The sequence below is a fragment of the Lutra lutra genome, chromosome 4 (genome assembly GCF_902655055.1).
Source record: "Lutra lutra chromosome 4, mLutLut1.2, whole genome shotgun sequence".
NCBI classification, from domain to species: domain Eukaryota; kingdom Metazoa; phylum Chordata; class Mammalia; order Carnivora; family Mustelidae; genus Lutra; species Lutra lutra.
In genome coordinates, this window is record NC_062281.1 from 141,511,261 (window position 1) to 141,527,397 (window position 16,137).

Consider the following 16,137-nt stretch of genomic DNA (forward strand, 5'->3'; position numbering starts at 1 on the left):
TTTGCAGAGTGGCTGCACCAGCTTGCATTCCCACCAACAGGGTAGGAGGGTTCTCCATTCTCCACACCCTCACCAACATCTGTAGTTTTCTGACTTATTAATTTCAGCCATTCTGACTGGTGTGAGGCGGTACCTCACTGTGGTTTTGATTTGTATTTCCCTGTTGCGGAGTGATGTTTAGCACTTTTTTAATGTTCACAATAGCCAAACTATGGAAAGAACCAAGATGTCCATCAACAGATGAATGGATAAAGAAGATGTGGTAAACACACACACACACACACACACACACACACACACACACACACACTGGAATACTATGCAGCCATCAAAAGAAATGAAATCTTGCCATTTGCAATGACGTGGATGGAACTAGAGGGTATTATGCTAAATGAAATAAGTCAATCAGAGAAGAATAATTATCATATGATCTCTCTGATATGAGGAGGCAGGGCAGGGGGTTGTGGGGGGTAGGGAGGGGAAAAAGTGAAACAAGAAATGAAACAAGATGGGATCAGGAGGGAGACAAACCATAAAAGACTCTTAATCTCACAAAACAAACTGAGGGTTGCTGGGGGGTGGGGGGTCAGGGATAGGGTGGCTGGGTTATGGACATTGGGGAGGGTGTGTGCTATGCTGAGTGCTGTAAAGTATGTAAGCCAATGATTCACAGACCTGTACTCCTGGGGCAAGTAATACATTATATGTTAATTTTTAAGAAGCTACTAAGTTTTGTTCTGGCAGGCAATAAAATTCCTCCTTCTCTTAAAAGTCAGGAAGAAAATCACAAGTGAAAGAGGAAAAATAATAATCAACACCACAGAAATACAAACAATTGTTAAGAGAATATTATGAAAAACTATATGCCAACAAATTAGACAACCTAAAAGAAATGGATAAATTCTTAGAAACATAACCTCCCAAAACAGAAGCAGAAAAAAACAGAAAATTAGAACACACCAGTTGTCAGCAAGGAGATTAAATCAGTAATCAAAAAACTACCCAGAAACAAAAGTTCAGGACCAGATGATTCACAGGTGAATTCCACCAAATATTTAAGAATGAGTTAATACCTATTCTTCTCAAACTATTCCAAAAAATAGAAGGAAAACATCCAAATGCATTCTATGAGGCCAGTTACACCAAAACCTGAGAAAGACACCACAGATAAAGAGAACTACAGACCACTATCTCTGATGATCATAGATGCAAAGATCCTTAACAAAAATACTAGCAAATCAAACCCAACATTACATTAAAAAAATATCATTCACCATGATCAACTGGGATTTATTTCTAGGTTTCAAGGGTGGTTCGATATTTGCAAAACAATCAATGTCATATATTTCATCAATAAGAGAAAAGATAAAAACCATATGATAATTTTGATAGATACAAAACAAGCATTTGACAAAGTAAACATCCATTCATGATCAAAGCCCTCTACAAAGTGGGTTTAGAGGGAACATACCTCAACATAATAAAGGCCATATATGAAAAACCCACGCAAACACCATACTCAATGGGGAAAGTGAGAGCTCTCCCCCTAAGATCAGGAAAAAGACAAGGATGTCCAATTTCACCACTTTTGTTCAGCATAGTACCAGAATTCCTAGACAGCACAATCAGACAAAAAGAAATAAAAGGCATCCAAATCAATAAACAAGAAGTAAAACTTTCCTTATTTCCAGATGACATGATACTATATATAAAAAACCCTAGGGGCACCAGGTGGCTTAGTAAGTTGAGTGTCCGCCATCAGCTGGGGTCATCACCCCAGGGTTCTGGGATCAAGCCTCCTAGCAGGGAGCCTGCTTCTCCCTCTCCCCTGCTTGTGCTCTCTTTCTAAATAAATAAATAAGTAAAATCTTTTTTAAAAAGTTAAAAAAAAAAAAAGAGAAAACCTTATCGGTGCTATAAAAAAAACTACTAGAACTGATAAAGGAATTCAGTAAAATTGCTACATACAAAATCAGTGTGCAGAAATCTGTGGCATTTCTATGCACTAATAATGAAGCAGAAGAAAGAAATTAAGAAAACAATCCCATTATAATTGCACCAAAAACAATAAAATATCTAGGGATAAACTTAACTAAAGAGGTGAAAAACTTGTACTCTGAAAAGTATAAAACACTGATGAAAGAAATTGAAGATCACACACATAGAAAGACATTCCATGCTCATGGATTGGAAGAATACTGTTAAAATGTCTATACTATCCAAAGCAATACACATATTTAATGTAACCCCTATCAAAATACCAAGAGCATTTTTCATAGAGCTAAAACAATCCTAAAATGTATATGGAACTATAAAAGACCCTGAATAGCCAACTCAATTTTGAAAAAGGAAAGCAAAGCTAGAGACATCACAATTCTAGGCTTTACAATGTATTACAAAGCTGTAGTAATCAAATCAGTATGCTGCTGGCACAAAAATAGACACATATATCAATAGAACAGAATAGAAAACCCAAAAATAAACCCACAGGTACATGGTCAATTAATCTTTGATGAAGCAGGAAAGAACATGCAATGGAAAAGATAGTCTCATCAACAAATGTTGTTGGGGAAACTGGTCAGCTACATGCAAAATGTGCATGATCACTTCCTTACACCATACACAAAAATAATTTCAAAATGGATTAAAGACCTAAATGTGAGACCTGAAACCATAAAAATTCTACAAGAGAGCACAGGCAGTAATTTCTCTGACATTGGCCATAGCAACATTTTTCTAGATATGTCTCCTGAGGCAGGGGAAATAAGAGCAAAAATAAAATATTGGGACTACATCAAAATAAAAGGCTTCCGCACAGCAAGGGAAACAATCAACAAAATTAAAGGGCAACCTATTGAATGGGAGAAGATACTTGAAAATGACTAATCAGATAAAAGGTTAGTATCCAAAACATATGAAGAACTTATATAGATCCACACCCCCAAAACAAAGAATCTAGTTTAAAAATGGGCAAAAGAAATAGACTGTTCTCCACAAAAGACATCCAGATGGCCAACAGACACATGAAAAGATGTTCAATATCACTTACCATTGGGGAAACACAAATCAAAATTAAAGCAAAATATCATGTCATACCCAGCAGAATGGCTAAAATAAAAAACACAAGAAACAACATGTGTGGGCAAAGATGTGGAGAAAAAAGGAACCCTAGTACACTGCTGGTGGGAATGCAAACTGGTGCAGCCACCATGGAAGATTGTATGGAGGCTCCTCAAAAAGTTAAAAATAAACCAAACCTATGATCCAGTAGTAATACTACTGGGTATTTACCCAAAACATACAAAAACAATAATTGAAAGGGATATATGCACCGCTATGTTTAGCAGCATTATTCATGATAGCCAAATTATGGAAGTAGCCCAAGTGTCCATCAATAGATGAATGGATAAAGAAAAAGTGGCATCAGTATACAATGGACTATTATTCAGTCTTAAAAAAAGAATGGAACCCTGGGGCACCTGGGTGGTCCAGGTGGTTAAGTGTCTGACTCTTCATTTCAGCTCAGGTTGTAATCTCTGAGTTAGGAGATTGACCCCTGCTTAAGATTCTCTTTCTCTCTCTCTCTCTCTCCCTCTGCCCACCCTCCTCCTCTCAAAAAAGAAGAAGGGGGAGAGGAAGGGAGTGGAGGGGGAGAAGGGGGAGGGGAAGGAGAAGAAATCTTTCCATTTGACAACATGGATAGATCTAGAGGGTATTATGCTAAGCAAAATAAGCCAAATGACAAATACCATATGATTTCAAAGGTAGAAACTAAGTCAAAACAAATGAACAAATGGAAAAACAAGAAAGAGCCAAATGAAGAAAGAGACTCTTAACTACAGAAAACAAACTGATGGTTACCCGAGGCGGGTTGGTTGGGGGTTAGGTGAAATAGGTGACAGGGATTAAAGAGTAAACTTGTGATAAGCACCAGGTGATGTATGGAATTGTTGAATCAGTATATTGCATAACTGAAACTAATATATCACTGCATGTTAACTACACTGAAATTAAAATTAAATTCAATTTTTAAAAAAGATCAAGAAGTTGGCTCTAAGTCAAAAAAGTTCTCACAGAGGAGACAACATATCAATTGGGTATTGAAGGCTGAGTAGGAGTTTGTTAGTAATGAACAGGAACAGGATGTTCTCAGCAGAGAAAAAAGTGCACACAAATGCACTAGGTTCTTAAGGAGTCTAGAGTATCAGAACAACACAGATCTTTGCGGCAGGAATATGGAGAGGAGAATGTTGATGAGGCAGGGAAGGAAGTTTGGCTCAAGTCAAAGAGTTTGTACTGATTATACAGGCAAGGGGAAGGAGTTGGTAGAGGTTTTTAAGCAGGGTCCTGCCATAACCTTTGCTTTCATAAAGATAATTAGAATGAACTTGGAAAATAAACTAGTGGAGAGAAACTGGCAGTGGTGTTTCTAATCTCTGCTGAGTCCCCAGAAGTGTCTCACAATTTTATCATTTGATCTGTCCAATTCCTCCTTCATTCTGAACTATTATCACCCTCCTCAATACCTCCCCCATTTATCTCCTTCCCACCAGGCAAACAATTCTGCCTTCACCATCAAACACACAAAATGCTGAAGCCATTTGGCCTGAATTCTTAAATTTACTACCTTCTCACACTCAAATGTCTCCGTTACACCTGTCCAGATATCTTCCATCAAATGGACAGGTTGGGGTGGCGGGGGGGAGGACAAGTTGAGAAGCAACCTCTGGTTCAAGTCCAAATCCTCCAACTCTTCCCTAAGACCCTTATTGTCTTCTCTCCCTTATTAAAAATTTCCGGAGAGTGACCACCCTTCCTTGTCTTCTCTGCCCCACCTCCCTTCTTCTCATTGGCTGCAATCTTGCGTTTATTCCCACCGCTGTAATGGAACAGATTTTACCTACTAAAATGGCCATAAACTCCCAATTTCCAAACTCAATGAAGCATTTCAGTTTCTGCTTCAAGGACCCCTGCCTGACTCATTCTTTTTCATAAACTCACAATTCTGCACCACTTGCTCTGGGATATCAACTCTTTTTCCCTCCTCGGGCTCTTCTTCATATGTCTACCCCCTAAAATCCCACCCTTGATCTCAAGTTTTAATCTTTCCCACTGCAGCTCTTTCCACTTCACCCATTCTTCTTGGGGAGTCCATCCATTATGACTGCTATCACAGGCTAAAGATTCCCAAATCTATACATCTGGCTGATCTTTTGTCCAAGCATTAGACTTATCTATTCTATAGGACATTTCAATAGCGCACAAGGACTTGGAACATAATGTGTTGAAACCCTTTTCCCTGCCTCAAATTTAATTGCTAGCACTATCATCATTAAATTGCCTTAGCTGGAAACCTAAGAGACATTCAAGAATCCCCCCTCATTCCTTATATTTGATCATCCATTCTTAGGCGTTTCATTTCCCAAATACTTCTGAAATACATCCCTGATTTTCCTCATCAACTATGAATTTGGGCCCATATCATCCCTTGGCTAAACTACTGTAAAAGCATCCTGTCTAGACTCTAGCCTATGTGGCTGCCTCTGGCATTAAGGTGAGCAACTATCTCAGTTTACTTAGGACTAAACTAGTGTAGGCCCCCCAAATCTCACATCCTAGAAATCCTTCGGTCTCTGTGGCTTATAATACTCTTAGTCACAAATGAAACTTGTAAAGTCACGTTACTGAAAATCCATGGGCCTCTCTTCAGGTATGGCTGGATCCAGGAGCTCTGCTTTCAGGTTTCATCTCTGACCTTTCCTCTTGAGTAGCCTATTCTCCATGAGGCAAGCCTACTGCTAGCAATCAGAGACACATCCATCAGCTTGCCAACACCAAAAAGAGAGTCTTTAGGGGAAATGTCTAAGGACATTTTCTGATTGACTCAGCTGAAGTCACATATCTATCCCCAAACCAGTCACCATAGCCAAGAGGATTGGCTAGGCCTGTATTATAAATCTACCCTTGAGGCTGAGGTGGAGAGTGGTAATAAGAAGGAAGATTCACAGAAGGAAGATGGAGAGGGGGTTGGACAGATGACAACAATAGCTGTCTCCTTATGTGATACAACCTTCCAATCCCATCCGGCATGCTGTGGCCTGACCAGCTGAACCCATCTCAGAAGAGGGGGTCATAGAACACTCCAATTTAACTACTTTACTTTTCTACCTAAACCCCGCCCGAGTCCTTTCCATGCTTGCAGGACAAAGTCCATGCTCTTTAGAAGGGGAGGTAAGACTATGACCTGATCTCTGTCTACCTTCTCTGCTGCCTTTCTCCACTCCCTTCCTTAACACTTAATCCTCTAGTAAATACCACAAACAGGAGTCCCTCGTGTGCCACACCTTTCTCCTCTGACTAGTTCCTAATCACATTCCAAAATTCAGGTCAAGCATCTCTTTTTCCTGCAAGGCTTCCTCACCACCACCACTACCCTACACACACACACACACACACACACACACACAGCACATGCCCAGACTTGCTCAGACACCACACTGACTTAAAAATGTGTCAGCTTCCTATACTCGACTGCAGGCAGAAACTGCATCATAATCACGTTTACATAGCAAGTTCTAGCACAGTGCTCGGCACACGGTGGGCGATCAACCTTTGATTTTGAACAGAAAATGTTCTGATACTTCAAATGAGCAATAAAGAACCAAACCAAATTAATAGAAATGGAGAAGAGACTAGCTTACTCAAAATGAACATAATCTAATTGGATGGTGTCTGTCCATATTCCCTTTCGTGGGCCTATCTGGTTTACTGGGGGCTTTTCCTTTTTCTTTGGATCACCTTCTAGTTTACAAATACAGAATAATTACATAGAATACATACATAGCATGAATACATAGAAAATGACTCATGGGAGATACAGTTATCTTTAGGTTACATATAGCCAGTACTTCCAGGAACCAACCTAAGTGTTTTCTACACACAATTCCTTTAATCCTCAGGACAAACCAAGGAAATATGCCTTGTTTGTTTTCCCATTTCATGGGAGAAATAACTGAGGCTTAGAGAAGTTACACTAACTTTCCAAAGTTCTAGCGAGGATCAAGGATCCAAGCCCAGATCTTTCTGGCTATAAAAGCCCATGGTCTTAACTACTATACTCTTGGTCTTTATTTTTGCCAGCTGAGTCCCTAACAGACCAAGAGGCGACCTGACATCAGAAGGCTCTTCTCCCGGTGAGCCATTTCTTGTGAAATGATTATTTTGATGATTGTAATACAATTGTAATAGGGTGACATAATCCGGTGTTAAGTGGTGAAACTAAGAAAGTTTGCTATTTCTGTGCATAGTAAGTTCTTTCTCAGACACTTAATTGTAAAAAAATGTGTTAGCCTAAAAGTGCCTCAGGGACATACAGATCACTTTTCCCAAGATGAAGTTCCAAGATGAAAGAGAACAATTCTTAGAATTCCCTCCTGGCTTCTGTCTCCTTTTGTTTTCCTGAGGCTCTGTACCACTTCTTGGATAAGTAAGAGAAGAGATCCAATTAGTTTCACCCTCCCCCAGACTAACCTCCGCTGTCTGGTTGGCCTCTTTGAGAGACAGCTCCAGGATACAGAGGACTGAATTCACAGTAAAACTCTCGATTCTTTTTCTTCCTTGCCCTGTGACTCTGGAGGTGTCTCTGGACCTCTCTAAGCCTCCGTTGCTTTAGCAAGGAATCAAATTAATAAACGTGAAAGCATGCTCTAAGCCAGAAAGTGCTAATTGATAGAAGAAAAATATGAACTCAATTCACTTCCCAAACTCCTACCTGTGCCTGACACTGAGCCGTACTCCGGTTGTTTTGATCATGCGGTTCGAGTTCTTCCTTGTCTCGCCCAAAGGGCTCAGCACTGCGCCTAGCACCTAATGAACAGGTCTGCTGGTTGGCCATTTCAAGGCTGCATGCTGAGAGCCGTTCTGTGTGTGGACTCTTTCTGCCTCTCGAGTCATTGTAACTTATGCAATAAACACCGTAGTAAACTGGTAAATTCTTATTCTGTCCACAGGTAGCAAGTATTTCTGGTTATATCTCTTCCCTGAAAATAATTCAGCCTTTGCAGAGAATTGTGCATTTTTCAGCTCCTGGCCAGCCGCATCAGGGAGGCTGGAAACTGATCACATGTGAGCTTCTCCTCCCCCTTCCCCCCCAAATTGGTAGAATCATTCTGCTGAAATCCACCTGGAAGAAGGCCAAGAGTTCTTCTCAAAATTCCCGGGTAAGAATTACCTGAGGTGCTTGTTAAAAAATAAGTTCTGAGCCTTATCTCAGCTCCCACTTAATCTGAAGCCCCAGGGAAGGGTCTTGAAGCTGAATTTTTAAACAAACCACTGTGGGTCTTTATTAGTATGAGAACAATTGAGAAATTCTGATAGTGCAAACACCTCCCTTTACACAGGAAAATTCTGAGCCCCAGACTGAGAGATGTGAATTGTTGGGGGTGAAGGGTGGCCCCCACATACTTAAAAGGATTACCACGGGAAACCTAAGTGAGTCCAGCAGGCTTGAGTTGACAAGTGGGAGGGGTGAGGTCTGTAGCAAACAGGAAATCTTTGTCGAAGAGAGGAGCCTCCTCTCAGCAAGCCAAGTTTCTCTTAGCTGAGTTTTTGCATTAGGACTTTGTGAGCCATAGCATCTTTTCCCTGCCTCTCACACTAGTGATAGCACTCTGTCTCTTCCCTCAGTGTTAATGGTTATTTTAAAATGGGTTTAAAAATCATTTTAGTAAGTAATCTCTGCACCCAATATGGGGCTCAAACTCATGACCCCAAGATCAAGAGTCACATGCTCTACCAACTGAGCCGGGCAGGAGCCCCTAAATGATTTTCTATCACCTAATTTTAAAAAGGGTGACTTGTAGGACCCTTCCTGGTCTTGTTCCTACCACCCTTCCCACTTCATCACCTATCATTGGAAAATATGGTTCCTGGAGCCAGACTGCCTCAATTTGCATCCTGGAGTTGCTACTTACTAAAAGTATGACTGGAGGCAAAGTTCTCTCTCTGTGTGTCCTACTCTTTGGCTTCCAAATGGCAGCAATAGTACCTATTTCCACAGAGTTATTGTGAATCCTAATGTGTTACCATAAAGAACTTAGAACAGTGCTCAGCACGTAATAGACCCTATGTGTGTTATGGTTGCCCTCCAAAGCTAGCCTCAAACATGCCTTGAATTCACAATTTCAGAACTGCAGTCCCCCCCCCCCTTCTGGAACAAATGTTCTTCACTGTCCCCTGGCAGAGCTCTTTATCCTTCAAGTTTCACTGATCTGGCAAAGCTTCCTGTCCCCCAGGAACACTTACGCCTCGAATATAACACATCAGCACTTACCATTCCATATAGCAGATGTCAGGCATTTCCACTAAAGGCAGAGACCTTGCTTTTCCACTTTTGTAGCCCCAGGACCTAACACAGTGCCAGGGACACCCTTTCAATAAATAGTGTTAAAGGAATAAATGTGCTGATCTTGATTTCTTATTTGATTATAAACTTAAGGACAAATGCTCCCATTGGCTACATCTTATGTAATCTCTATAGCTCCTAGCAGAATTATATTCAATTGTCAATCAATTAAGTAATTTCTGTGGTTTGCAAAATACAATGCTCACTTCGGATCAAAGAGCTTCCTACCTTGCCTTCCTATGCCATCCCCTATGCCCTCCAGAGATTTCTAAGATTTGAACTCCCATTAGCAGTTCTCTGGGCCTTTCATCTGTTACTGGGCATTTTTTGCTTTGGATTATATCTACTGATGTCCATGTCTCATTGCTTGGGGCTCCCTGAGGCTAGAGAAGTTGCCTGATTGATTGATTGATTGATTGATTGATGGACTGATTTATTTTTGCAGACTTCAATATAACCAGCATAGCTCCTTGCCCATAGTAAGCACTCACTAAATATTTCTTGGTGGTTTTCATGAATATGACCTTTTCACAGAGTTTCTTGTGTTTTCCTAAGGATTGTTAAAAAGAAAGAAAAAAGCTTCAATTCCACTTGAGGGATGATGGCCCCATGTTAAATCATGCCACTGAGAGTCTGGTTCATTTGAAAGAAACACATCTCACTGCTTGCAGCCTTTTACCACATGGAAAAGAATAAAATTTAACCTACATAGTTGAAAATTGAAGAAACCAGGATTTCACAAGGGTTACAGTAAAGCATCGCAAAAGATGCTTTGGAAATGCTTCCAGCTGATAGTATACAAATGCTCTTTCCTAGAAAGAACCCTTTTTATTTAATTGGTAAATAATATATGTATCACAGGAGATTAGTTATCTTCATGAGTCCTTTTATTATAGAAGTTTAACTTACTAAGGCCTTGGTTAATTGTAAAAGGAGGAGGCAATGGTATTTACAACACTGGGGTGAAGTTGCCGGTGGAAAATAGGTATTTTCCAAATACAGCACACCTTAGGTAGATGAAGGGATTTTTGTTCTTGTTGTAACATTTCCACCTACTTGCAACAAGTAGGCTTAATAGCATTTAAGGCAATGACTGAAGAATATTAACATCAATTAGAGGTAGAAGTTGCCCAGGTAATTGCACACTTGTTTACAATTAACTGCTTCACGGTTGGGTTTTTCAATGCCGTGTTAACTTTGTGTTATGTTCAGTCAGGAGAGAAAAGCAAAAGTTACAACTTAAAACCCCAGATAACAGTTTTGCATTAATTATTGGGCTCTTACTGAAACAGAACAATCTGAAGAATGGATACTACCGCTTCCCATCTCTAAGCACTATGAATATAGAAGAAAGGTTTGAAACTCCTTTCTCAAAATTAATAGATTTATATTGCGTTTTAAAGCATCAGAGAAACTCGATTGCCTTCACCTGCATTTTAGGAATAGACTGTACTGAGCACCCATCACATGCCAGATCATTTGCATTCATTATTTCTAACTCATTCATCAAGCCAACAAGTATTAATTCAATACCTACTGCTTGCTGAGAAGTGTGCTAAATCCTGGGTTAACATTATGAAGCAGACATTAGCCCTTAGCTTTAGTTTTATAGTTTTGCAGAAGACAATTGTAGAATCGTCAAAGACATTTTGTAGAGTGACAATTCTGGGTCATTTTACCTCCATTTTATAGCTGAGGGGAACGAGATGCAGAGGAACTAACGATGATCTTCACACCTAGCAATATGGCTGCTTTCTTCTCTGCGTTCTTGGCTTAATTCACTTAGTTTTGCAAGGGTTTTCAGTCAAGCAACTGTGGAAGAGGATTGAAATCCTTACTAAGAAGGTAAGAACATTCTATTCAAAACCCACTGCTCTCCATCTTTTGGTAAAACAAAGGTTAAGCACCGGTTATGTTTTGTATTAGGCACCAGCTTGAATAAAATACAATGAGCTTAAACAAGGCCTAACAACCCACATTTCTGGCAGATGTGGAAAAACAGAAACTTAACTGTGAGGTGAAGTGCTTCTTGGGCCTGTGTTATTCATAAGATGCAGAAACTTGGAGCTTTGTATTACTATTAGTTGGTCTGGTTTTCTCTCCTGACTTCTATCTTTTCCTAATGACCTGTAGTCATGACAAGGATGGAAGACACATGGTGGGGGGAGCCATGGGGGAGGGGTGCCATTTGCCAAATAGGCCAAAAAAAAGAAAGAAAGAAAAGAAAAAAAAAATCTATGTTAGGCATCTCCTCAGTAGGCATTTTTTGCTTTCTTTGGCTATATACCTAGAGGAGATTGTTACAGTTAATTATCAAGTGACTGTTCCAAATAAGAGGGGATTGTTCTGCTAAAGCCTTTCATTTTTGCTCTTTTCTTCCATCTCTCTCATCGAATCCAACCAGACCCCTTGAAACCACAGCGGAAACATGCAGCTGGAAGACATACAGCTCTAGAGAGAAGAGGGGCACCGGAATTCTTTGCCAGGCCACTTCCCTGTTTGTTCCTTAAACATGGTCTGCAAACTGCACAGCCTTGGCCTGGTCCAGTCACTTCCTGATTGGCGTCACCTCCAGCCTCTTATCCCAGTAATCTCTCTTTCATGGGTCCTAAAGTTATCTTCCCAGAACACTGATCACGTCACTCCCCTTGTGAAGGCCTCTGCCGAATCCCCAGAGTTTACAGTAGGAAGCCCTAATGCCCTTCAGAGTCTGGGCCTAATCCCCACCCCCTTTTTCCACCTTATCTCTCCCTTCTCTTCCACCCCAGAGGCACACAGAATCACCCTTTGTTCCCTGAACCAGGGTGGGTCTTTCAGGGAACCTGCCTTTGCACAAACCAGGGTCACTGCCAGCAACATCCTTTTCCTCTCTAGCTGGGGAAGTGAAACTCGAGTTCGAAGACCCATGTAAAATGACCTGCTCTTGCAGGTAACTTTGGTCACTTTTGCTTCCTTAGCATTCTGCATATATTCTTACTATGACATTAATGTCACTGAATGGTAATTATTCCAATGTTGCAAGTGAAATCTCAAACACTTCTTTGCAGAACTGCAAACCCAAGGCTTCTTAAATGACCTTTGGCTTTTGGACTTTGGACATAGTGTAGAGTAAGGCACCAGTAAGATGTCTGTTTAAATAAAGACTAAGAAATAAAATTATGCCATGTCCAGCCCAAATGCATAAAAGTGGAAAAAATACAGATACATGACACATGCAGATCTCTACCTATATAGAGAGAGAGACACATATACTGTAGATACATGATTCCAGAAGGGTTTTTAATTTTTCCATATAAAAAAATTTAAGATACATTCCAAGTTAAAAGAAACAAAAACACACATTCAGAAATGATGCAATTATTCCATACCAGTTTATTGTAGGTATTGTGTTTCAAAAAATTTATAGCATAAATAACTTTTCATGTCATAAAATAACTTAGTACAATTTATAATAAAACTTTGAGAATTTAACATCTCATCAAAATACAATAAAATATGGTTTTAAAATATGATTAACCCTTTCTGCTTTTCTTTTACTTGAGGGCATATAAACCAAAAATACCCAAACTACTGCTGCACATTTGAACTTTAACAAAGCACATTTGGTTTATGTAAATGTAACTCAACCATCCTAAATTAATACATAGTTTTTTTTCCTTCCTGCATGGTTCTTTGTAATTTTTTGTTCCTTTTGACTTGTATTTGTTGCAACACACCTTCCTTCTTCATTTTCACCTCTTTCCATCTGCAGAGTCATCTTGCTCTGGCCCCCGGAACATGTAGTTGAACTCACTCAGCCCCTTGACATCAGTTTCTGTAATCCTTGCATCAGTGTAGGGAGTAACTGCTTGAGTAACTACAAAGGTATTTCAAAACTTCAGTGCAATTTGGTTCAGTTATTTTCATTCAGATGCCATCACCGTTCAGGGAGATTAATCACTGGAACCCACTGATCCATGTAGCGACTTTCCCGGCAAAAACAAATAAGTTGACTTAGGGCAGGATCCTTCCACTGTGATGAATGTGGATTCTGGAAATGAAATGAGAAAAATAAATTTACTATTTAAAACAATCAGCATCTGCTAATAATGACATGTCAAGAGAAAGACAACTTCCTCTTGAACATTCTATACTTTAGCTGTGTGACATAGAGACTAGTTACAACCATAAAAAATAAACTTTCTTCTAGGTAGCTGGTTTCCTTCAGAATCATTAAGGGTAATTCTCCACTAACCCATACTCTGAAAGGATGAACACATGCAACCCTCCAAGCCATATACATATGGTTGCATGACACTTATTTAGTTTTGCATGACAGTATCATTCACAGGTTTGTCCTGTGTAAGAGCCCTACCTGAGTGAAACAGCTCTGAGACATATTTCCATGCTCTGTGTACAATGAGATGAGAGCTGCGGAACAGTTAACAAGAGCTGCCACCTGATATCCTCCCTAAAGACAGAGTAGTAATTTTCCCAAGTAGCAAAATGATTGGGCTGCCACTTAACTAGACCAGCCAAAAGGTAGTGAACTGTAAAAGACAAAGCTATCGTATTTACCTTTGGAAACACAGGTAATTTACCTATCAAAGGCTTTTATCAGAAAAAAAAAGTGTCCATTAAAAAAGGCACAATTGCAAAGAAAAAAATTCTCACTCCACCCTCTTAATGTATTTCTAGGGAATTAATAAGGTCTGTCTCCTACACCATTTCTATTTTTAACTTTGAGTGGTGGAGAATGAAGCTGACTCCTTAATGAGGGTGAGCCAGGAATTTATTTGGCTTTATCTAATCTGCCCTACTAAAGGAATTAGTCACGGGAGGTAGTGCAGATGTAGGTAGGGAGTAGCTGGGCTGACAGTGCTGACTCACAAGGATCTCTTCCGCTGCTGGCAGCCTCCAACGTGCTTAGACATGTTCTGTACCAGAGAAAATCCTGATGATGAAACCAGCACATCTCGGCTGAAAGTCCAGCCACACGCTGTAATGGAGCAAAAGCAGCCACGCTCCAGCCCTCCCCCTCATTGCAGATCTGCAGTCAGGCGACTCTCAACCCACGGCTCACTTCCTCCAGGTCTCTTAACTCGGACGGGCCTGCAGACCCCTTTCGCTTACCGTCACCAGGACGCAGTGCAGGTCCGGGGGCTGCTCGGCGCCCTCGCTCGAGGCTGGGCTGGCGTCCGTCTCCAGGAGCAGGAGCTCGGCCAGTCGGCCCGGGTTGCTGACGCGCAGGATGTTGATGTCGTTCTCGCAGCAGAACGCCTGGATCAGGGTGAAGTGGATCTGCAGAGCCACATCCCTGTCGTCGTCCTCGTCCGCAGCCAGCAGACACAGCACCACGTTATCGGGGTCGCTGAAGGCAGCGGGAGGGGCGGGTGAGCGCAGACGCCCGCAACACCCGCCGGGGCCCCGAGGTCGCGCCCGGGCCTGCTCGCTCCCCCCACCCCACCTCCCGGGCAGGGGGCCGCGAGCCAGATGGGAAGCCTCAGCAAACTGCGCCGCAGGGCGAGGGGTTCTCCGCGAGGTCGCCTCCGGGCTGGGGCGGGAAGGGGGGCCACGGGGGACGCGAGAGGGCCCCACTTACACGTTGAGCAGCTTGGCCGCCTCGTACACCCCGACGGTGATGGTGCGCTGACTCAGGGCTTTGCTGAGCACTTCCTCGAGGGCATCGCCCACCTTATCCATCCTATCCGCGAGCGAGAGCAAAGGGGGTCCCGTCAGCCCAGGTCCCCTTGGGGCCATCGCCGCCCCCTCCTCACCCGGCACCGCGACCCTTCCTCCCGAGTCCGTGCGCCACCGCGCCGCTGGGTTTTCTGCAAACCCCAAGCCTCCCCCGGCTCTGTCACCCGCACGCCGCACCCCCGTGATCCCTCGCAAGCCCAGAGGACAGGAGGCCTGCGAAAAGCCCCGACAGGGCCACCCGCCACCCTCCCCCGCGGGCGCTGCCAGTCAGTCCCTGGCGCTGGGAGCAGCCACAGGCTGCCAGCCGCAAGAGCCGCAGGGGCAGGGACGGTCCCTTCTGCCCTTTGCCAAGGCCCAGAGGGGCTCTGCCGGGTTAGGGGGCACGCTCCTTCCGTCCACCGGCGCCTCTGGGAAGGTTCCCAAGAGAGACGGGCGGGAGGTGCCTCTGCAAACTTCTAACCGCTCGCTCCCCGGCAAATCTTGCACAGCCGGGACTCGCTGGGGTGCGCGCAGTAGGCGAGAAAGTTCCGGGAGAGGCTCTGGCCGCCTTACCTTTCAGTCTTCTGCTCTCCAGCCGAGAATTCCTCCAAAGTCATATTGCAACTGCGGGTCCCCCACAGAGAGAGAGCGGCGTGCCGGCTGCTCCTGCCACTGTGGGCGCTCGGGCGCCTGCTCTCTGCACTCCCTCACAGACTCCTCCAGCGCCCGCCGCCGCAGCTCCGTCCAGCCGGTCCTCCCGCCCCACACGTTCGCCCGCCGCCACCCCTCGCCTGCCTACGGGCAGCTGCCTCACAGCCACTGAAGGACAAAGGCCCCGCTCGCCGGAGTTATCCGGCTAACCTCCAGCCAACCACCACCCGCCTCATTTGCATATGCACAGCCATTGGGTTATGCAAATAAACCTGCGCCGACAATTTGACCCTAGCCCCTGGAACCGTGGGGAGAGGAGCGGAAGGGGGTGGAGCCAGGCGGAAGGCGAGCTTAGGGGGCGGGGGCGGTGCAGGGATCGGGGAGGGCGGGGTCGCGAGCAGACTCTTTCCCTGTTGGAGTGGCGG

The 16,137-nt window shown here is 43.1% G+C and overlaps 1 protein-coding gene across 1 annotated transcript; it reads right to left on the bottom strand.

The window, feature by feature from the left end:
• Positions 1–12,755: 12,755 nt before the first annotated feature.
• Positions 12,756–15,886, bottom strand: GADD45A (growth arrest and DNA damage inducible alpha). Its single transcript, XM_047727988.1, has 4 exons — positions 15,635–15,886; positions 14,985–15,086; positions 14,516–14,753; positions 12,756–13,433 (listed from the first exon to the last, which is right to left on the bottom strand). The coding sequence occupies exons 1-4, from the start codon at positions 15,676–15,678 to the stop codon at positions 13,320–13,322; spliced, it is 498 nt and encodes a 165-aa protein (XP_047583944.1). The 5' UTR covers positions 15,679–15,886; the 3' UTR covers positions 12,756–13,319.
• Between the last annotated feature and the right edge of the window lie 251 nt (positions 15,887–16,137).

Excerpts from the sequence above, each read along its gene's own strand:
- GADD45A (XM_047727988.1), bottom strand. The coding sequence starts at position 15,678 with ATGACTTTGGAGGAATTCTCGGCTGGAGAGCAGAAGACTGAAAG. Across the intron at positions 15,087-15,634 it reads GGAGAGCAGAAGACTGAAAG|GATGGATAAGGTGGGCGATG; the intron begins GTAAGGCGGCCA and ends GCTCGCGGATAG. Across the intron at positions 13,434-14,515 it reads TGCACTGCGTCCTGGTGACG|AATCCACATTCATCACAGTG; the intron begins GTAAGCGAAAGG and ends TTTCATTTCCAG.